This window comes from Misgurnus anguillicaudatus, chromosome 6, assembly GCF_027580225.2.
Source record: "Misgurnus anguillicaudatus chromosome 6, ASM2758022v2, whole genome shotgun sequence".
Classification (NCBI taxonomy): Eukaryota; Metazoa; Chordata; class Actinopteri; order Cypriniformes; family Cobitidae; genus Misgurnus; species Misgurnus anguillicaudatus.
Genome location: NC_073342.2, coordinates 23,234,324 through 23,257,487, shown reverse-complemented (window position 1 = coordinate 23,257,487; position 23,164 = coordinate 23,234,324). Strand labels below are relative to the sequence as shown.

Here is a 23,164-nt window from a genome sequence, read left to right as displayed (position 1 = left end):
ACTGTTTGTTTGAATATGTTTAGAAATGTTGCTATGGATTTACTTCGCTACAGTATGTGCTGCTCTCTTAATGGTTTACAAATTAATTTTGCTTTGAAGGAGCTCTCACAAAAATCCTTTTAAAATGGTGTGGTAGTTAAAGTAGACTTTCTAATGTTGTCATCAGTAGACTCACCCAGGATTAAGTTGACAAAACTTGATCTCAGAGAATCCCTTTGATCCTAGGAATGAATCAGATAAGATCCTGCTGGATAAACTAACATTCCAAAGAAATTCATGTTTGGGCCTATTCGAAATTTCAGTATAAATTTATCATATCGTGATTATTATTATTATTATTTAATAAATTAAAATTATACAATTCATATTTAAAGATATATATATTAAAATTAAATTTAAGTCTTGTGGTACTGGAAAGGGGTTCAAGGAATCCACGTGCTGTAGCGGGGTTGTTGCTAGAAGGGATACAGTTACGGCCAAAATCTCATTAAATCCCGTCGGACGAGCGCTGTTTTAATCCGAATCCTTCCCCCAAACCTAACCCTAAACCCAACATTTCACGAAATTTAGACCGCAACTCTATCCTAACTAGCTAGAATCGCTGTTTTTTCATTCTAAACCATTCAAAACCTAATCTTAAACCCAACATCTCGCGAGATTTGGCCATAGCTGTATCTTCTCTAGTCAGAACCCTGTAGGTGTGGTGCCACCACTAGAGTGCGCAAATCACATGATCTCCCAGTTGTTATTAGTGCAGGTTTAAATAAAAAATAAAAATACATAAAATTAAAATTAAATAATAAACACATATTTAAAACTTAAATTTGGATTCCAGCTACAAGAAACCACATACATCTATTTTCCTCAGAGAGATGGAACGACTGTCTTCAGGGTTGCCAGTACTAGGAAAAGTAAGCATTAAGGATTTTCTTAAATTATCTACTGTCTTTCGTTGAAGTACATCTCCTACCTTTATATAATTATTTTATTATTATTGCTGTTGTTATTATCATACGTATTGTATTATTATCATAAGTATTGCAGTTCTTCATGAGTCATGACTTAGTTATCTTCTCATCAAACAGAGATAATGCTCTTTTTTTGGAGCTTAGTGACATATTCAGTTCTTCGTTAAAAAAAAACAAAGGAAATAAAAGCCGCCAGAATACTGTTGCTCTGAAACAGTGCAATACTGCAGTAATGTTCAGTAAATCCTAGTCACGATGGATAGTTCACTGATAAGGTGGGTTTTATAGTGGAGCATGCCTGGGCATGTTTATTATATTCCTTAAATGAGCAGCACATGGCAACCCTGGAGTCAGTGTGTTGTGGCGCTTCAGTATTGAGGAAAGCAGCAGCGATACGAATGCGAAAATCATCATCTCTCAAAAATGCCTGTAAGTATATGCACTTGACAGTCAACCTAAACTATTTCCTAAGATATCGCAATGTCAATCCAGTTATCGATTATTTTATCCGTGCAGTAAATTGTGAAAAGTTTGTGATTACACATGGCGCTCGATAGGGCCTTATGTTTAACTTAACACGTGTGACGTTTAAAGTGTTTCACAGAAGCATGCAAAACAGTCATTGAAGTCAGATTAATGTGTTATTTGTAATGTTAGGATTAAACATATTGTGTTTTATGAAAAACAATTGACATAATGACAATCATCAAAATGGCTGTTGGTAAACAAAGCAAGGAAGAGTGGACTACTTTGTTACAGTTTTATATATTATACACTATTAAGTAGTATTTTTTACTTGACATGCATTTTACATGACTTTTGATTTAGTGTACTATTATGGTGCTGATGGCATTGTAAGCCATTTAAATAAATTGCCTGCTTTATAATAATTGCTTTCATCTCTTACTGTAACAGCTGGCCAAGGATCTGCTCAACCCATCTTTTGATTTTGAGAGAAGACAGCACAAAAAGAAAAGACTTGTGCAAAGTCCCAACTCTTACTTTATGGATGTAAAATGTCCAGGTTGTTATAAAAACCTATAGAAACAGCAATAAATTTGCCATATTATGGGTTGTATTTAATTTAAAAGTATAAATAATTTAAATATGCATAACTTTTCTCTTCATGTCCAGGTTGTTATAAAATCACCACTGTGTTCAGTCACGCACAGACAGTTGTGTTGTGTGTTGGGTGCTCCACAGTGCTGTGTCAGCCCACAGGTGGGAAGGCCAGGCTGACTGAAGGTGTGTATTTATGGCTGTTAACAGCTGATGTCAGACATTTATGGTTGGTTATCACTTTGGTTCATGTTATGATTAATCCTGAACTGACACTGTCTTTTTCCATTTGGGAAAGGTTGTTCTTTCAGAAGGAAGCAACACTGAGGAGAATGGACAAGGAATGATGCTTTGAATACAAAGAGATTGTGCAACTTCTCAATGCCTTACCTTTTCATTGATTACAATGAATGAACTTGAATTGTGATTATGAATGATACATGGCAGGTTCTTTCTACCGTGTTATTAGTTCAGCTTTCTGAATAAATCTTCTGCATGATAAAACTGAATTCAGTCAATAATTTATAGGATAAACGGTTTTACATTTACACTTGGATTTACTAAACATAGAAATATGTCATTTTCCCTTTATACTTATTACTAAATCAAACTATGGTATGTAAACTATTTACACAATATGTAAAGTATTGGCATGACTTTTTTATAAACATCTTTTTCTATTCCAGAAATTTCCAACCAAAACGAATAATAATGCTGTACTATACAATACCATCATAAAATAATTACTAGGAGTAAAAATAAAGTACTTTAATGTACAAAAAATATACTTAAATACCAGCAAGTACAGTTTAGTGCATTGTTGTTTTGTGCTAAATATATGTGTAGAAGTTTTACCCTACAAATATACTAATTAAAGTATAGGTCTACATCAGTATTACCTTGTAAAAAGTATACTCTTTAATAGTAAAAAGTGTCTCAAATTAATACCGTTTAGTACATTTAAGCTGTTCATAAGTTATTTTAAGTACTTTTTTTTTTGTACAAAATTAGTGCTTAAAAATAAAAAGTTCAGTAAGTGTACCAAAATAAAGTGTATTTGTGTGCACTTTTTTCACGTGGGTTGTTTCTGTACAAGTGTTTGAAGGGCCACCTTCTGATCCAAAATGACTGTCCCTGTCTACAAGTCATTGATGCAGGGTTCCACGGGTCCTTGAAATCCTTGAAAGTTTGTGAATCTGGGGAAAAAAATTCAAGGCTCTGGGAAGTTTTTGAAAATATACATACATAGGTACAGGTCACTGAAAGTGCTTGAATCTATTTTATGCAAGAAGTTTTCTGGAAAAAATCCATATAATTTCCTGTAAAGTGTAGGATAATATCATAAAATTTCTAGACTTTTTAAGCACATGTGCTAAACTGTTCGCTTTAAATGCATGTGCAAATGTTGATTCATACCAAAATGCTTTTTTGCACAGTTGTGTTTGACACATGAAAACATCTCGGGTTATGTATGTAACTGTTGTTCCCTGAGAAGGGAACGAGGAGCTGTGTCTCCCTTGCCATACTACCTGCGTCCCTGTAACGCCGTCTTTGGCAATATTTCAGATAGCGATATACTTCCTGGCTCCCGCGTCACCCTATCTTTGTCGTTAAGCCTCACCATTGGTTAAATTTAATTTACACATTCAGATGCACTTAGCACTGGAGGCGTCCCCAAAGTGTCACCGCAGTGACGCAGCGCGAGTTCCCTCGAAAGGGAACTGTAACAATGTATCTTAAAAGGTAACACGATGTAACTTGGCTCTCACTTGAAATGTGTCCCACATTTAGTCCTTGAATTTGAGGGTATTGGACCTGGAAAGTCATTGAAAGGTCCTTGATTTTGAAGTTAACTAAGGTGTGGGAACCCTGTTGATGGGTTTTAGTGTTTGTCACAAAGCCTGTAAGTCATACCAAATGTGTTCAGGTCTGGGCTTTTATGCATACCAGTCAAGATCTTTCACATTAGATTGAATCAATCTGTTTAAACCTTGCTTAGTGCATGGGGACATTTTCATGTTGGAATAGAAATGAGCCCTGACCGAACTTTTGCTATAAAATTTAAAGCACAATTCTCAAGAATATCATTATATGTTGTCGCATAAAGATTTGTGCAAAGAGAAATCACTAAAGTAGTCCAACCTGTTTATTAGGAGGGTGTGATCCAATATAATACTTAGTCCATATAGTGTATGTTTACATTATGGGTCCGTTTCCCATACAAGCTTTTAGATTAATCCAGGACTAGTTATATTAGGATATTTAAGTAGTTTTTACAAAAAAATATTACTGATGTGCATTTTGAGACAAAACAATGATTTAATGGAAGAACGCTCAAACATGCATTTTAGTATGGGACCAGGATAAACCTTGTCTGGGAAACCTCTATGGGGCGGTTTCCCAGACAGGGATTATCTTAAACCAGGACTAGGCCTTAGTTTAATTCGGAAATATAACTAGTTTTAGCAAACATACCTGACTAAAAACATTACTTGTTTGCATTTTAAGTCAAAACAAAGTATCCAACAAATAAAGGCCAAACAAAGACATGCAATTTAAAAATATGTCAGTGCAACCACCCCTATATGTTTAATATTTGATTAATGTTACTATAATACCAGGTATTTCAGGAAATCTAGTAAGAAAGTAGAAACCAATAGTCTTTACTTTGGCCAATGTAAGCTACACTGTGACAAACAAGGGGAATGTGTTTTTTTTATTTGTGAAAAACAAAACACTTGACAAAGGGCTGAATGTGAAGAACAATTACTTTGTGTACAAATAACCATCTTCATCCGGGTTTTGTGACAAAAACAATGCTTGGTGACAACTGCAGATCTGATAAACATACAAAAGTAAACAAACTGCATACTCACAAATAATTTACATGCAAAAAATAACATCAGTTGCCAACAGTTCAAGAGTTTCCAAAATATTCCCATTGAATAAACGTCTTAAATAATTCTCATCTCTGATGATAGCTGCAAACCATCCAATGTTCTCTGAGAAAAAACGAAGGACGGTAAATGGTCCATCTTTTAAGGCATCAATACAGGGGAAATCCTTACTGTATATATTGTTCCTTAAGATCTAAATATAACCATCCTTAAACGCAGATTACATTTGCAGTCACGTTAAAAAATACGACCACACAAATGATCCCATTAAATATGACGTTCACTGAGTCTGGCATTGCACGCCACTTTGCCTGGGGCCTTCATCCTCTTCGTAGGCTTCACGACTGTAGCTCCTCTTTTGATTTTCATAGTCACTCATTTCACAGAGGTCAACCTCTTCCATATCATCAGACACCATGATGTGTTCTCTGGGTGGGAGTAACCTTTCCAGATCAGGCAGCATGTTCTCAGGTAGCCAGTGTTTCTCTGGGAACTCAATCTGAAAGAGCACATTGAACGGATATGAAGTCAAACTGTTTATAAATTTCGTTAAAATAAATGTGTGCCAAGCACAGAACTTACCTCAAACTTTACGATGAGTAGACCTTTCTCATAAGGTTCTTTGTAGAGAGGCATGCCCTCGTTATAAATACATTTTAGGTCATTTGGTCTTATTACATTACCTTAAAAAAAAACGACAATGTTATTTTATTATTAGACTAGTAATGCATTTTTAATCTTCATTAAATAACAAGTGCATGAGAAATACCTGGAGATGAATGAACGATGAGTGTTCTGTCATCTAGTGTGCGAACTGTCTTATTGAACCCACATAGGGCCTCTACCAGCTTGATCTTCATTTTCATGATCAGGTTATCGCCTTGCCTTTGGAAAACAGGATGTTCTTTTAAGTCCAGAACGATGATGACATCACCAGGCTCCAGTCCTGGCTCTTGATCTCCTTCTCCATTAAAAGTAATTCTCTGGCCGTCCTTCATACCTGTGAAAAAGATAACAAATATTGTTAAACACGTTTTAGGGTAAAGTAGTAGAAGATCTACTAAAGGTATTCACGTACCTTTGTCAATGTGAACTTCAAGAATTTTCTTCTTGCGTTCTACTTTGCGTCCATTGCAGTTCTTGCATCGGTCCTTGGAGCTGAATCTCTCTCCCTGTCCTTGGCAGTCTGAACACATGCTCTGAATCTGCTGAATCATTCCAGGTCCAATTTGTTGTACCTGGACCTGCACGCCCCTTCCTTTACAGGTTGAGCATTTTTCAAGCGTGCCCTTCTTGCCTCCGTAGCCTGTAATATAAATCTTACATCTTAGATGGGCGAACTATGGATAATGTTACACTACAATAACAAGGTTCTCATTAAAGATGCATAAGATCTCGTAGCCATCACATTTCTCACAGATGACATTCTTCTGAAGACCGAGTTTTCTTGTTGAGCCATTGTACAATTCCTCTAGCGTGACTCCAAGTTGGTGAACCACGTTTTTACCTAAATAAAGGTACAAATAACATGTAAGCTTACAAGCTAAGTGTAAGTCTGTCAACAACATAATCTATGTATTTGAAAGGAACACTTCACTTTTTTTAAAATATGTTCATTTTCCGGCTCCCCCAGAGCTAAACATTTAATTCCCACCGTCTTGGAAACCATTCAGCCGATCTCCAGGTCTGGCGCCACCACCTCCAGCATAGCTCAGCACAATCCACAGAATCCGATTAGACCATTAGCATCGCGCTCAAAAATCAAGGACTTTGCTGCCATAACATGGCTGCAGGAGGCGCAATAAAAATTACGCAGCTACCTAAAATAGTCCCCTAGTATCTTTCAATAGCAGGTTACTATTTTCGGGCACTAGGTAATATAATTGTGCCGCCTGCAGCCATGGTATGGCAGCAAAGTCCTTGATTATTACACCAGAATGAGAGTAGAGTTCCTGGCCATATCGGCCTAGAAAATCGCAACACTCTAAAAAAAAATCCGTAAAAAAACTGACAAAGTACTGTGTAAATATGAAGGAATTTTCCGTATTTATGTTTTACAGGCATTTATCCGTTTTTTAATAACATGTTGCATTATGGGTACAATAACCCCTGCTGCAATCTTTCAGTTTTGCCTCTCTATCACCATCTCTGTTTGAAACCTAAAATTACAACTTGCTTGCAGAGTTATCTTCTAACATGGATGATGTTTAACTTCTAAACAAATGCTGTCAGAACAAGATATAAGTGTTAAACTAGTCCAGCATCCACACATGTGATTTAGTAGACAAATCTTCTTTTTGATGTGACGTGTAAGTCAAATGGATATTTACAACAACATTTATCACATTAAATCTACAGTTTGTGTTTGTTTTAGATTCATTTGAAGTCACCACTATGGAGATGAGTGTTCTCTTTAGTTAGGCTTTTGTCCCTTGAGCTTCACAGAATTGACTCTGCTCTTTTAGCGTTGCAACAGTGTTTTTGCTTGTAGCAATTACAACTTGTTGGTTGTTTGAAGAAGGAGAATTGTCTATGATGTCAAAATAGTAAATGAGTTGTTTTTATGTTATGCTGCCTAACATTTAAATATGAAATGATAAAATAAGATTAAAGAACTGAAATGTATAAGAGTGATCCTCTATCCTGATCTAAAAACACACTGTATTGAATAAGATGGCTGAATTTGTCAGCTGTGGTTTTTGCTTCAGAGATATCAACACTTTGGATACAAATCTCAACAATGGTGAGAGTAAATGTTAAGACAGTTTTCTAGAATCCTGGTACCCGGCATGCATTGCGGCATTTGTTGTTGATTGTCACCATTGTTGCGTTTCATAGGCAGATTGACGTGTCCCTAAAGGTTACGGACAATGTTCTGTAAATCTACGGACATTTTTCTGTAAATCTACAGAATGTTCAGTTTTTGAATAAACGGAAATGTCTGTAAACATAACGGAAAAGGTACCGGTAATTTTCTGCCAGGACATTATCTGTTTTTTTACGGATTATTTTTTTAGAGTGAACTTTTAATTTTCCGTCGGCCTTAGTACACGATGTAACTTCCGAAGAATCAAGTTTTAAATAGGAAAAATATCAAAACTCTTTAGTTATTTTTAGCCGTGACGCTAATGGTCTAATCAGACTCAATGGATTGTGCTAAGCTATGCTAAAAGTGCTAGCGCCAGACATGGAGATCAGCCGAATGGACTCCAAAATGGTCAAAATCAAATGTTTAAAGGAGCATTTCACCTGTAGAAACATTAATCTTTATTGAAAGTGTGTCATATTTGTAGTCGAAATGTAACATACATTTAGAATTTGGTGCCTATTTGGCCGAGAAAAGGGTGTTTGTCGTTTCATCCCCTTAACAAAGATATTGGACTTCCTTCTTTCAATGATGCAAAATGACGATTTTTACATCATTGAAAGAAGGAAGTGCAACACTGAAATCTGTATTTCTCCTGTCTCAGGGAAAACTGAGGAAAATATGCACGGCCATTCAAAAAAATGACTGGTGTTCTAACGATACAAAGCTTAATGCAAATGGTTGAAGTGTCCCTTTAACTCGGGAGCTTGAAAATGAGTATACTTTCAAAAAAAGTGGAGTGTCCCTTTAAACTTATTACAGTGTTGAAAATAATGATATATGCGAGAACTTGCTTTTTTTGTCTCACCAGTCTCTCTGCTGTCTGTATCGACCTACAACTTTTAATTTACATAACAAAGTATTAAAATCATTATTCCAAACTATTGCAATTTAATATATCTTGCCGCACAAGTGTAAACTGGTTGTATTAGAGACCCAGATACCCTAGGCTATGAAGAGGCAATGCATGTCAGATACATTACAAACGATCACATATGCCCACTACCACCTGTTACAGATGGTATTTTTTGCTCACCTTTCCTTTCTCTTTGCATTCTGCCTCCGCCACCAAAGAACATGTCGAAAATATCCATGGGTGAGGAGAAGCCCCCTCCTCCCATACCACCCTCCTTGATAGCTTGTTCGCCACCTTGATCATAAAGTTCACGCTTTTTAGGGTCTGACAGGACCTCATAGGCTTGTGATATAAGTTTGAACTGGAGAACAGAGCAAAGTATTGGAGTTAACATTCAGTTTCAAAAATATTAATAAATATTCCAGTTTCTATCCTGCATGTAAGAAGTGCATTTATATGCATGCAAAATGTACACAAAATTGAAAGCATGAGCTGTTTGAAGCCACGTACATAAGGGTGTAATGGAATGCTTTTAAACAGCTTGTAATCCGCTCAAGGTAACAGAAGTGCTCGGGACTCTTCCAGAAACTTCTGTCATTTCTGTCGCTGTCATTTACAAGGCAACGCGAAACATGATATCCGCATGTGGCTCGACACTTTAAACTTACTTTTTCGCCTTCATTCGGGTTCTTATCCGGGTGATATTTCAACGCCAGTTTGCGATATGCCTTCTTAAGCTCGTCCAAGCTCGCATTGGGGCTGACGCCGAGCAGGTCGTAGTAACCGGTTTCTCGAACCATCTCGATCCAGCTACAGTACACATATACAACATATTAACAACACTGTCCGCTACAACATACGTAAAGCACAACACCACATTTAGTCATAAATAAATCAAGCTTTTTAAGTAGCCTGGGAATATTTTCACATAGGCTGTTAGCGCCGTTATAATATCCGCCGGTTTTTATACTGCGTTCCTCAAAACTGGCGTTTAAATGTAAATAAAAGTCAACAAAACGCGTATAGTAAAGCCTCGCGAATGCTTTTAGGAGTATTTAAAGTGTGTAGATACTTACGCAAGTGAATTAAAAAGAAAAGCCGGGTCGCTAGTTTCACTGTCTCTCCCTTTGACGGTTGTAGCTACTGTATGGCTTCAGTGCTCTCGCGCTTTCTCTCTTATATAAGCCGCGAGCTCCAGAAGGTTCTCGAGCGCGACCGCCGGAAGCTTCCTGAGAATGTGCGAGTGAAGGTCGAGAATAAAAATGGGATTGGATAAAACGAAAGGGGACAATTGTGGAGCAGCTTTACGTGAGGTTTAAACCACATTTTAACTATGTTTGTCTTTATTATATATAACTTAGTGACATTATATAGGCCTATAATAGCTGTTTTATTCAAAGTCACTTAGACTTTTCAAGTTAAGTTTTGGGGTGGTGCTGACAATTTTCCCATGACTTCGAGATTCTTAAGGATTTATGATTTTGTGGTGCCTAAATTTGACTGGGGGACCCCATGATGGTTATAAGGTTCCACAAAGGCCAATGTTGAATGTTGATAGCCCCAAATTGAAAAGCCTTTTTTAAAAGCGTTTCCCTATTTGTTGCTTTTTTAGGGCTGTGGCAGTGGTTCTCAAACGGGGCCCAGTTTATTAATGGCATTATATAAATACATTAATTGTCATAAATAATGTGGAATTAAGCCTTAGGAAAAGAAACAGCATTACATTGTATAAGTTAATTGAACATGTTTTGTTTAATTAAAATTCTAAGTTTGAAATTGTTTTATGTCATTTATTTTCTTTGGGGGGGGGGCACGCCGAACCTTTTGAGAACCCCACCGGTCTATAGGATTGATTTGCCAGGTTTATTAAACAAAAGTAACAGCACCTCTCTCACAAATAAGCTTTGCTGTAACTAGTAGGTAATGGTGCGTTGCTGGGCATGGTTTAGTTCCCAAGAAATGCACATACTGATTAAATGCAAAACCCTGAATGCCCTATTAGTTGCTTTGGATAAAAAGTCAGCCAGATGCATAAATCAAAATTTAAGCTAATGAATTGCGTAGGCCTATCTTTTATGCATGTAGTACAAATTATGCAGGGCAAGTTTTTCTTAACCTTAGGATAAAGCTTGTTTGGGTAAGAGCAATGCACAAAAAGCTACATTTACCAGTAACTTTAAGTGAAAGTGACATGATGGTCAAGTAGCCTATTCTGCAACCTTTGGGTTACAAGCCCAACTCTCTAACCATTGGGCAACGAATTACAAAATACAAAATATTCTTATTGGAGGCCTTTTGACAGTGGATATGAAAACGTTTCTAGATCCAAATAGAAAGGGAGCCAGTGAGTGAACTTCGTGTGTGTATAATTTAATTAATCAATGCTGTTTGTTAGATATGCCACTAGAGGGCAGTGTTGTGTAAGTTATTTAAGCCCCTCTGAGAATACAGGCAGAAAAAAAATAAAAAAGTAAATTATGGTTCCATAAATGTGAGTACTACTAACAAACAAGTTTACAAGATGACACAGTATTTTAATTTCGTGTTGCATTAAGAAAAACAATCTTTGCCCTTATCGTTATATAGCCTTCGAGAACATATAGACTTCCCACCTGTTTTTACGCAATATTATATTAATATAAGACCGTGTTTATTGTTTAATGTGTTATATTCAAAACGTAGTAAAAAGAAACATTGCCACTAGGGGGCACCATGACTACAATTCATTTCCCACTTATGGTATTTCATGTCAGCACAGTGTTGAAATAATCTCACATATGACCACGGCACTAATACATTTTTTTGTAAAGTCATTTAAACCACAAACAAAATCTTTTTGACACAGTCTCTTAATTAAAAAAAGAAAAAATATTCCAGTACCAATGTTATTAATCTGTCTGTAGCAAGTTTACAATGATTCACAAGTTCACACTTACAAATAAGTCACATAGAATTATTTATATGCATATTTTGCGTGCTGTCCGAGGAGAGGGTTCGAGCTCTGTTTTTGTCCTGAAACCAGAACAGTCCACCATATTTAGTTTAGGAAGGTAACTTGGCTAGTGACGGGGTGGTGGAGGGATGATGAAAACTATCAAGGAACTGTCTAAATAGTTTCCACTCATGCTGGTCAAGTGAAGAGCCAATCTGGTCTGACATGTATATAAAACGCCAATGAAATTGGCATACCAGTCTTAAAGCAGATAATATAATGTGCCAGCTAATTCGTAATAAAAAAGAGGCACTACGGAGACCATACCTTACCCAACTAGGGAAGATCGTATGGAAATGGCAATGGTCTCACCATCTGGGGAGAACACATGATGACCAAGTATGTGTCTAATTCCTCGACAGGGAGACGACACGACAGATCTTGAGACCGGTGCACTAAAGAAATGCGACCACGATCCAGTGTGCCAACCTCTGTTTGGAGACAGCTTCCCCCTCTGCCGTCCTCAAAAACAGACAAAGAGCTGGTCGGAAGTTCTAACACTCAGATTGTGTTTCCAATAGGGCGCAGCGCATACCAAACACACCATTTAAGTGGAAAGAACCATAGTGGAGGGGCTTCTAGGCTAGCAGTGTTAGCAATAGCTGGCAAGACCAACTAAGACGTCTTCATCCTGACCAGAAGCCAGACATTGGAGATCCCAGAGATCTGACCTCGGGTGCTAGAAAGTGCCCTACCCTTGAGAAAAAAGGTCCTGCCACAAGGGAATCTACCAGGGAGGAGCAGTAAGGAGGATTGGTCAAAAAGGCGCAAACCCAAAAATCTGACTTTGCTCAGAACCTGAGCAATGAGGCTCACTGGGGGAAGGCCTACTTCCTCAGGTGCATGCTAAAAGTGTCCCTACAGAGGAAATCCGCTAAAAGTGTCCCTACAGAGGGAACCCTGGTCAGGGCACCCTATTGGCAATGGGATCTGTCCGGAGAAGCAACAGGTCAACCTGAGCTTACCGAATATCTCCAAAATGCACCAAATCACGTTAGGGTGAAGTCTCTACTTTCCGCAGGTCATGACCTATCGTGAGAGCGCATAGCTGGGTTACTGTGTGGAGACTAAAGTCTCTGCTGACATCACAACAGGAGGCGTAAGACGAGTTGCGACATCCACCGCAAGCTCATGCCACCTGCTGGTTAATAAACGCTATTCCTGCAATGCTGTCTAAACAGACAACAGACAGTCAGTAACTCTAGGCAGTTAAACTTCAATGCCCTGACTCTGCATGCCCATTAAACCCTGCACTCCAGCCCCAAAGGATCTGGCTGAGGGGTAAGAGTGCATCGGTCACCTTGTGTCAAAAAAAACACAACGGGTAGGCCTACCTATGTGCTACGCCCACCTGAGGACTCAGGCGTACAGTCAATGTTGAATTGGTCTTAAATGCATCAACCTGAGGATAACAACCACCACCAAGAATGCCCCAGGAGCCTCTGACAGAGTTAAGGACCACCGTGTTGTGTCTTAAAGCCTTCAGGGACCCTCGGGTTCTGACGTTTAGGGGTTATGCCTCTCTCCAGTAAAACCTTCGACCACAACCCCCCTGGGCAAAGAAGCAGATTATGCCTCTCATGCGTTTTCTGGTGGCGTATAAATTACAGCAACGTATCAATAATTAGCTTAACTTGATTTTTCTTTATTTTTAGTGAAGTTGACAGTCAACTATAATTTTTTTTTACAGTGAGGCACCGTAAGACTTCTGACAGATGACTCAGGAGCTGAAAATGTTTCTCTAGGACTTTGACAGTGCACAGAGCCTGACACGGGGCTATTTCAGCAGCTGCATTTGACTGGATTAGACCACTTTATTTAATTGTAATTGATAATCTTTTCGGCAGTTTTCTGACTATTGACTTATCATTAAACTGTCAAAACTTTATTATTCAATTCTTATATATTTAATAAAATGTTTGCTTTTTAAAGCAGTTAATTTCTCTGAGTTTTTTTATTCTTATTAAGCACTCTCACCATGAGTGGTGTTCCGATGAATATATTTTCTTGATGTTAATCCCACTACTTTGTGATTTTCACTTTTTAGGTATCAAAATATTAAATTGTTAACAATTGTTAACATGATTTCAAGTTGGTATTTTAAATTTTGACTAGTGATGAGTTGCTGTAACTTATAAAAACAAATTGAAATTGCCTAAAGAGCACCTATTGTCTGATTCATGTTTTTAAATATCCTTTGGTGTGTAAGTGTGTATTAGTACATGCTAACAATATGCAAAAGGCCTACATACCCCAGAGTAAACGATGATGCGAGTTATCTTCTCCAATGTAAATCTCTTTTCTTGCACTACAACAAACACACGAATTGTAGGCAACAGTTTATTTCCTGCGATTGGTGATGTAGACAAGACAAAATTATCATAATTCCTCCCGCTAGTTCAAACAGCCTGTAATTTAACTCCTGTTAGCCAATCTTTGAAATATGGTAAGGAGCGTCACATTTCCTGCTGACGTCAGAGGTATTCAGACCAATGGCAATGTACAGATTAGCTGGCCAATCAAGGACACAGAGCTTTTCAAATCCGTGCATTTCAGGAAGAGAGTAAAATCTAGAGCTACAAAAATGTACGTATGTGGAAAATAATGTGTTTTAACCATAAACCACGCAAATACATTTTATTAACACATTCACATTTGTTTTATATACCGTTTCAGCAGTAACAACATAAACAAGCGGCTGTGGCGGTCCGCACGTAACTTCCGGTAAACTCCGCTAAGAATAAATAACAAGTTCTTTAAACATAGTTTATTTATATAACAAGCAAAAAAACAAAACGTTCACATGGTACCATAATACGGTTGTCAAACCCGTATTTGAGTCCTTAAGACGGTTCCGTTCACATGCAGTTTGGTTATTTACGGGTTTGAACCGACCTCTCACCCGTAACTTTTCGGGTTTTACAACCGTATTTACAGAGAAGCTGTGGCGTGTGAACGGAATCGCACTGGACAACCAGTTGTCTGTCACGTCACGTCATTTATTGCTCTCTGTTTTAAGATAACGTTGCAGTGCGTGAAAATGACTGCAAACTACGCAGCAGAATTGCTCCATAAGCTTAATGTGATGATATATTAACTTCATAGACGCCACAGAACATATTACATAACGCATAGAATCGCGTGCAGCCCAGTAAGTGAGATATATAAAGTTTAAACCTAAAACGTTGACGATTAATATAATGATAAGTGTATAAAAGGGATATAAAAATGTGCTGTTTATTTACTCACCTTTTATCTTCAGTGAAGCAATAAAGAAGATATTTGGCAAAAAAAAACATCTGTGATTCATATACAGTTGAAAGAAAAAGTATGTGAACTCTTTGGGCTTACTTGGATTTCTTCATAAATTGGTCATAAAATGTGTTCTGATCTTCATCTAAGTCGCAACAGTAGAGAAACACACTCTGCTTAAACTAATACCGCACAAACATCATACGTTTTTATGTTTTTATTGAACACAACATTCATAGTGTAAACATTCGTAGTGCAGGGTGGAAAAAGTATGTGAAACCCTAGTCTAATGACTTCTCCAAGAGCTAATTGGAGTCAGGAGTCAGCTAACCTGGGGTCCAATCAATGTGATGAGATTGGATGTGTTGATTTAAGCTGCCCTGTCCAATAACAAACACACACCAGTTTTGAGTTTGGTGTTCTGAAGAAGCATTGTCTGATGTGAACCATGCCTCGCACAAAAGAGCTCTCAGAAGACCTACGATCAAGAATTGTTGACTTGCATAAAGCTGGAAAGGGCTACAAAAGTATCTTTAAAAGCCTTGATGTCCATGTGTCCACGGTAAGACAGATTGTCTACAAATGGAGAAAGTTCAGCACAGTTGCTACACTCCCTAGGCGTGGTCGTCCTGTAAAGATGACTGCAAGAGCACAGCGCAAAATGCTCAGTGAGGTGAAGAAGAATCCTAGAGTGTCAGCTAAAGACTTGCAGAAATCTCTGGCACATGCTAACATTTTTGTTGACAAATCTACAATAAGGAAAACATTAAAGAAGAATGGACTTCATGGGAGGACACCACGGAGGAAGCCACTGCCTGTCCAAAAAAAAAACAGTGCAGCACGTTTAAAGTTTGCAAAAGAGCACCTGGATGTTCCACAGCACTACTGGCAAAACATTCTGTGGACAGATGAAACCAAAATTGAGTTGTTTGGAAAGAAAACACAACTCAATGTGTGGAGAACAAAAGGCACAGCACACCAACATCAAAACCTCATCCCAACTGTGAAATATGGTGGAGGGGGCATCATGATTTTGGGCTGCTTTGCTGCCTCAGGCCCTGGACAGATTACTGTCATCGATGGAAAAATGAATTCCAAAGTTTATCAAGACATTTTGCAGGAGAACTTAAGACCATCTCTCCGCCACTTGAAGCTTAACAGAGGATGGATGATGCAACAGGACAACGACCCAAAGCATAGAAGTAAATCAACAACAGAATGGCTTCAACAGAAGAAAATACACCTTCTGGAGTGGCCCAGTCAGAGTCCTGACCTCAACCCGATTGAGATGCTGTGGCATGACCTCAAGAGAGCGATTCACACCAGACATCCCAAGAATATTGCTGAACTGAAACACTTTTATAAAGAGGAATGGTCCAAAATGTCTCCTGACCGTTGTGCAGGTCTGATCTGCAACTATAGGAAACGTTTGGTTGAGGTTATTGCTGCCAAAGGAGGGTCAACCAGTTATTAAACCCAAAGGTTCACATACTTTTTCCACCCGGCACCAAGAATGTTCACATGCTGTGCTCAACAAAAACACGAAAACGTATAATGCTTGTACGGTATTAGTTTAAGCAGACTGTGTTTCTATTGTTGTGACTTAGATGAAGATCAGAACACATTTTATGACCAATTTATGAAGAAATACAAGTAAGCCTAAAGGGTTCACATACTTTTTCTTTCAACTGTAATTCAAGGCAAAAGATCTGTTCCTTTGAGAGCTCAAAAAGCAGATATATCCAATACAAAAGTAATCCATGACTCCTGGTAAAAAAAATTTGCTGCTTGTGAAGCAAATCGGTCGGTTTTTGAAGGATATTGAACGTTATTTACAACATTATTAGCGTCCATACAGAACCCTGGAAACATATAAAGCGTGCTTTTTACGCTCCCGCTCTCTAGGTGGCGCTAAGAGGCTGGTTTTGTCTGCGGTTGGTAAACCATACTCTCTGCGCCACCTACAGAGCGGAAGCGTATTGTTATACACCCCAAAACAAAAGAAGGACTAAAATATAGCCTGTCCACATGGGAGTTAAGGCATATAAACTAGTGCAGATCAATCACACAAGCTCTGAGAGCTTTGAAATTTGGCCTGTTTGTAGTCAAGAAGTTGCTTTACCTACCAGAAAAGACTGATCTTGATGTATGGAGAAAACAGAGACATCTAAACACATACCTAAAAGCGGACATAGACAAATTTAATATCTGTGCAGAATGTTTTCATTTACTTTGTGGTTGCTCTGCCAGGGATTAGCATAGAAACATATATGAGGGCTTGTTGGAAAGGTGGGGTTGTGCAGAATCCGACAATACCAAATATGTTAATATAGCATGACCAATCAGAGTGTGCTGTCACTCAATGTATGAGGTGTCTAAAATGAAAGCAAATGGAACACTGACATAATTTAGTCGAAAGCTCATTATCATTGGTGAGAATAGTCCCCCGATACCGGGGATCGATACCATGGTCTGAGAAATGTCTATGTTTGAGCAGCGTGGAAGGGGTTAATGCCTCGTGTTGTCCAAAGAGGCAGAGTTTACAACAAACTGGAAAACTAGTCCCTTGTTTTTTTTGTTAAATTATATGACTAAAGCTGTTACCTGTAAATTTAAATCATGTTTTTTTATTAAGTACTCGGCATCGGCAAGTACTGAAATGCAAGTAATCTTACTCGTATTCCAAAAAAGTGGTATCGGTGTATCCATAAGAATAATGTTGAGAAATGCAAATATACGATATATTTAATAATGAAACATTTCATATGGCACCTTGTACTATATGGATACAAGGATTACCATAACACAAAAATGAGACAGTCAGGATTGCAGTTTGACCTTAATGAGCCTTTTAATAAAACTATAACTTAACTTCACAAAATTCAAATTAAATTACTGTCTTAAATCAATAAAATGGCGATCTAACAAAACAAACACTCGGAGAAGGAATAAACCCCTTTCTTCTCAGGCTGTTTATTTTCAAGCAGCAACCATTTGGAACATGAACTGCTTTTGGTAGCCATTCTGAGGTCAGCCCCCAATGATGTTACAACTACAACACACCCCTGTCACCCATCCACATTGTCGTCAGTGACAAAGTGGGTCATATTTGGACAGTCTGGGAAAGGGCAAGAGCAAAACTCTGTGTAATTGTCAAATGTGATGATACAGATGTACTAGTTTTGCTTCTGTACTATTCTAGCAAAGGGATGTTTGTATCCTCAGCAGTTTTTATGCACTCTGGACATGGCCTTAAGGAAAGACTCGTCCCTATATGTTGAAGCTTGGAGCCGTGCTTTGTGAGTATTTACCTGCATGCCACGCCCTCAAGGGTTGTGACACCACAAGCAGTTTGTAGAAAATTTGGAAGGCCACTGCCCTCACAAGACTGAAGACCCACCTTTGTGAGTTACAGGAAATTACCAAATTTGGACTCTCTGGTAGCCTGGAAGAGGCTTGCCTGTGGCAAGAAGGTATGTCCTCCTCCTGTAAGGCCAAAAAAAGGGGGATGGGCATCCTTGCACCAACCTTGATGAGCTGAGGTACACACTAGCATCTACCACAGATTTGTCAGCAGCAAATCTACCCACTAAAGAAGATGCCTTTCAGCAACATGTGCTGAGAGCCTTGTACCAAACAGCAGTGTGACGTCACAGCCACCTGGCCAAACCTCTTCTCTGGAACCCAGTTGGTAGAGGGTGGAGGCTCAGAGAAGATGGGTGTATTGAACCTGTGATGTTCCAGAAGGCACCAGCACCTAAAGAAGTTAGAGACATCACCCATCTCTACTGTAAAGATAGAAACTGCAATAATGCCATCAAATGCCAATGTCTTTCAGTGGGCTTGACCTGCACAGAGTTTTGCTCTTGCCCTTTTCAAATATGACACACTATGTCACTGACGACAATGTGGATGAGTGACAGTGTGTTGCATTTGTAACATCAAGGTGGGGCTGACCTCAGAATGGCTACCAAAAGCAGTTCATGTTCATGGTCTCCTTTTTGTGTTATGGTAATCCATGTATCCATATAGTACAAGGTGCCATATGAAATGTATCATTATTAAATATATCTTATATTTGCATTTCTCAACATTATTCTCACCAATGATAATGAGCTTTGGACTAAATTATGTCAGTGTTCAATTTTCTTTCATTTTAGACACCTCATACATTGAGTGACAGAACACTCTGATTGGTCATGCTATATTGACATATTTGGTATTGTCGGATTCAGCACAACCTCACCTTTCCAACAAGCCCTCATATATGTTTCTATGATAATCCCTGCCAAAGTAAATGAAAACATTCTGCACAGATATGAAATGTGTGTATGTCCACTTATGTTAGGTACGTGTTTGTATGTCTCTGTTTTCTCCATACATCAAAATATTCACATTTCTGGTAGGTAAAGAAACTTCTTGACCACAAACATGCCAAATTTCAAAGCTTTCAGAGCTTGTGTGATTGATCTGCACTAGTTTATATGCCTTAACTCCCATGCGGACAGGCTATATTTTAGTCCTTTTTTTGTTTTGGGGTGTATAACAATATCTATTAATTTAACAATCTTAGCAGTAAAATACTTTGAGCCAAGAATCTATTTCATATATGGGACACCTTAGACATTAGGAAAAACATTACTGGGTTTAGTTCTACCTTTGGTAGGGGTATCTGAAAAATTCTGGGGCATTGTCACTAGCCTATAAATAAAGTTCAATTTCTTGCAAAAACTGATCGATTTGCTTCACAAGTCATTTGATTACTTTTGTATTGGATATATCTGCTTTGGTAAAACATGCAGTTGCTGACACTGATTTTATGTTCATTCATTTTGGAAATTAAAACTTTGGGAGTGACAGCCGTATTTACTTACAGGTGTGAGTTGGGTGGCCATTCGTGCCAGTTCCGCCGGACACGTCCCGAACATGTTTTCGGGTTTGTTCTCCGGAAGTCGCGTTGGTCGACCGCATACGTCATCAAGGTTTAATATTTCACAAAAGCAACCGTTGCATTTCAAGGTAAGAATGAAACTACAATGATTGTATGTCTTAAAAGAAATACATCTTAATTTTCTAGTGTATTTTAACTGAAATGTGAGAACCTCGATGACGTATGCGGTCAAGCAACGCGACTTCCGGAGAACGAACACGAAAACATCTTCGGGACGTGTCCGGCGGAACTGGCACGAATGGCCACCCTACTCACACCTGTAAGTAAATACGGTTGTCACTCCCGAAATTTTGTCGTGTGAACGCACCCAGATTACATAGGAAACCAAAACATTTGTTATTTTCGACGAGGCATTTGTTCAAGAGATCAGTTTAGCAACTAGTCAGACCATTAAAAAAACGAAACCGGAAGTAAGGTTCGGATCCATACGTGTATCATGTGCGTCCGATGAAACCGTCTATACCAAATACACAAAAAAAACATTGTTTTCAGCAATGAAATAGGTGCTCTTTAAATTATTTTGATGAGGTTATGTAAAAACATGATGTCATGATGATTCTCAGCAACAACAAAAAAACAACACAAAGCAAATATGCAAACTGCAAAGCAGGCAACATATTTGCTTTTTATGTAATTTATGTCAACTATATCCAAAAAAGGAAAAAAAAGAGGGCCAGGCAAATTGCAGGCAAAAGAGTGATTTCATACAGCATTGATCAGAAAGTCTTTATATTTTGTATAAGCAGTGCTAAAATAAACTTACATAAAGTCATAATCCAGAAACACAAAATTTCTTATAACAATGTTACAAATATGTGTTGTTTTGTCAAGTGTAATACAGTAAGCTATAGCCTATAGATTATTTTGATTAGGTAATGGAAAACATGTTGTCATCATGATTTATTGATTACATAATTGTTAAATTGCACATTTGATTCTCAATAAACCAGCAGGCTTTCTCTTAACTCTTTCTTAAAGGAAAAAACAAAGCAAACAAGATGCAAACTACATGACAATGGGCAACACATTTGCTTAATGCAAACCCGAAAATGGGGTGAGGTGGAATTTCTGACAAAAAAAAGAGAGAGAGAGAGAGAGCCCTTAGCCTGGTCACAAGAGATGATTTGGCAGATTATCTGAACGTCTTCCTTCCGAATTTGTTAATAAAACATAATTTTTCTTATAGCATTAGAAATTTTTATCGGGATGTATGATTGTCACGGATTTGCCAGGTCCTTCCACACACACCCCTCATCATCACAGATCACAATCACCAGAGTACTAATCAGCTGCACGCACCTGTCACCTCTCATCAAGCCTTCCCTTTATATATCACTCACAAACACACAGTCATCGTCCGGTCTCGTCACAACAACTTTATGTCTTTGTGATTACCAGACTCTCTAACCTCTATATCTTTGCAGAACTTCTCCTGAGTCCCTTCATCATCGTCATCATCATCTTACGGATTATCTCTTCCCCAGTGTGTCTGTGTGTCTGTGATTACCCTCTGAAGACCAACAACATTCATCTCTACTCTGCATATTCTATTATTCAATAAACTCTGTTACATTTTATATATATCTGTCTCCGTAGTCTTCTGTCAGTGACAGAACACCAGACCAAACAACTAACACCATGTCTCAACAGGATGCTTTCCAGAACCTGGTGGATACATTACGCAACAAACTACTACAGACACACCAGACCACTGTTACTCCTCAGGCTACCGTAAATACAGTTCCCATGGCCCATCCAAGCCCATATTCTGGTGAAGCGAGTGAGTGCAAAGGATTTCTATTACAATGTGAACTTTTCTTTGAGATGCAACCTAACCGTTTCCCTACAGATAGCAGTAAGATCGCTTTCATCATGTCTCTACTTACCGGAAAAGCGTTACACTGGGCAGTCTCCATCCGAGAACAAAATGGATCCGTTCTCCAATCCTACCAAGCCTTTAGTGAACACTTTCGCGAAGTCTTTGGATTTCCTGTAGGTGACAACTCCATTTGTGATGAACTGTACAATATAAAACAAGGTAATGATTCGGCAGCAGAGTTTTCATTACGTTTTCGCACACTAGCGGTAGCTAGTGGTTGGGATGAACGAGCCCTCATCACTACTTATCGTAATGGATTAAAAGCTAATCTTCGACTACAACTGGCTGCGTTTGATGACAGTATTGGTCTAGAACGATTTATTCAAAGAGCGATCAGAACTGAAAATTGTATGCTTGCCTGTAATCCTTCTCAATTTGCACTCTACCGCTCACCAGAACCGTCCCCTCCAGAACCAGAACCCATGCAGTTGGATTCCACCCGCATCCCACTGTCAGAGAGACAACGTCGGATTAAAGAGGGGTTATGCTTATACTGTGCAAATAAAGGACATCTCATCTCTGATTGTCCCATCCGTCCACCTCGGGCGTTGGTGAGTACTGTCCAACCAGAAAAGCATATTTATACACCTCTTACCACAAAGGTGAAATTATCCTATCGTAACGTCTCCATTATAGTATCTGCACTCCTTGATTCAGGGTCGGCTGGGAACTTCATCTCTTCCCAGTTATGTAGACAGTACCACATCAAGAAGGAATCCATCGAGCAAAAATTAAAGGTGCAGTCAATCACCGGAAAACCTCTCAACCGCTCTGATATCCGTCAACGATCTGGAGAAATCACTCTGACAGTGGGACTCTTACATCAGGAAAAGATAAAATTTCTGGTCCTGGAGAATTCCACCGCGGATGTGATTCTTGGACGCCCATGGTTGATGGAACACCATCCGGAGCTCTCTTGGGATACAGGAGAAATTAAACGCTGGAGCAATCAATGTTTCCCAAGATGTTTCCCAAATCTTCCAAAACCTCTTCATCCTCGTGAAAAACTCCAGGTATGCAGTACTTCCATTGAAAGTCCTAATGAAAATGTTTCTGTATCCATTCCTTCAGAATACAAGGAATTTGAAGATGTCTTTTGTCCCAAGAGAGCTTCCAAACTACCACCTCACCGGCCATGGGACTGTGCGATTGACCTCCTCCCGGGTGAACCAGTACCAAAAGGTAAAATTTATTCATTATCCCTACCAGAACAGGAAGCCATGGAAAAATACATTACGGAGGCTTTAGAACAAGGGTACATACAACCGTCCAACTCATAGACTGTAAAAAATATGGACGACGCCTGTTCGCTCTCTTCCATTGGTAAAAAGTGAAGCCGCCAGTTGCCCGATATGGCGCTGACATCTTGGGTCTTGAGTCTGCGCAATAGCGATTTCGGGACCAGTCATGCACAGTAGGGAGCAGGAAGGGAAGGCGCGAAGTC

General features: G+C 38.7%; 2 protein-coding genes across 2 annotated transcripts; one reads left to right on the top strand and one right to left on the bottom strand.

The window, feature by feature from the left end:
- The first annotated feature begins 845 nt into the window (after positions 1–845).
- rps27l (ribosomal protein S27 like) lies at positions 846–2,531 on the top strand. The gene is made up of 5 exons (XM_055192533.2): positions 846–911; positions 1,301–1,397; positions 1,884–1,992; positions 2,103–2,213; positions 2,326–2,531. Exons 2-5 carry the CDS (start codon positions 1,392–1,394, stop codon positions 2,352–2,354), a joined length of 255 nt encoding a protein of 84 aa, XP_055048508.1. The 5' UTR covers positions 846–911; positions 1,301–1,391; the 3' UTR covers positions 2,355–2,531.
- A 2,197-nt stretch (positions 2,532–4,728) lies between these two features.
- dnaja (DnaJ heat shock protein family (Hsp40) member A) lies at positions 4,729–9,878 on the bottom strand. The gene is made up of 8 exons (XM_055193179.2): positions 9,723–9,878; positions 9,315–9,456; positions 8,827–9,007; positions 6,327–6,431; positions 6,003–6,230; positions 5,694–5,924; positions 5,507–5,607; positions 4,729–5,423 (listed from the first exon to the last, which is right to left on the bottom strand). Exons 2-8 carry the CDS (start codon positions 9,444–9,446, stop codon positions 5,205–5,207), a joined length of 1,197 nt encoding a protein of 398 aa, XP_055049154.1. The 5' UTR covers positions 9,447–9,456; positions 9,723–9,878; the 3' UTR covers positions 4,729–5,204.
- Positions 9,879–23,164: the final 13,286 nt, after the last annotated feature.

Bases quoted from the DNA above. Each gene is read 5' to 3' on its own strand.
- rps27l (XM_055192533.2), top strand. The intron at 1,993-2,102 runs GTTGTTATAAAA...CTTCATGTCCAG, and splicing joins TATGGATGTAAAATGTCCAG to GTTGTTATAAAATCACCACT. The intron at 2,214-2,325 runs GTGTGTATTTAT...CATTTGGGAAAG, and splicing joins GAAGGCCAGGCTGACTGAAG to GTTGTTCTTTCAGAAGGAAG.
- dnaja (XM_055193179.2), bottom strand. From the start codon at position 9,446: ATGGTTCGAGAAACCGGTTACTACGACCTGCTCGGCGTCAGCCCCAAT. The intron at 5,608-5,693 runs GTATTTCTCATG...TTTTTTTTTAAG, and splicing joins CATCGTTCATTCATCTCCAG to GTAATGTAATAAGACCAAAT. The intron at 5,424-5,506 runs GTAAGTTCTGTG...GTGCTCTTTCAG, and splicing joins TACTCATCGTAAAGTTTGAG to ATTGAGTTCCCAGAGAAACA.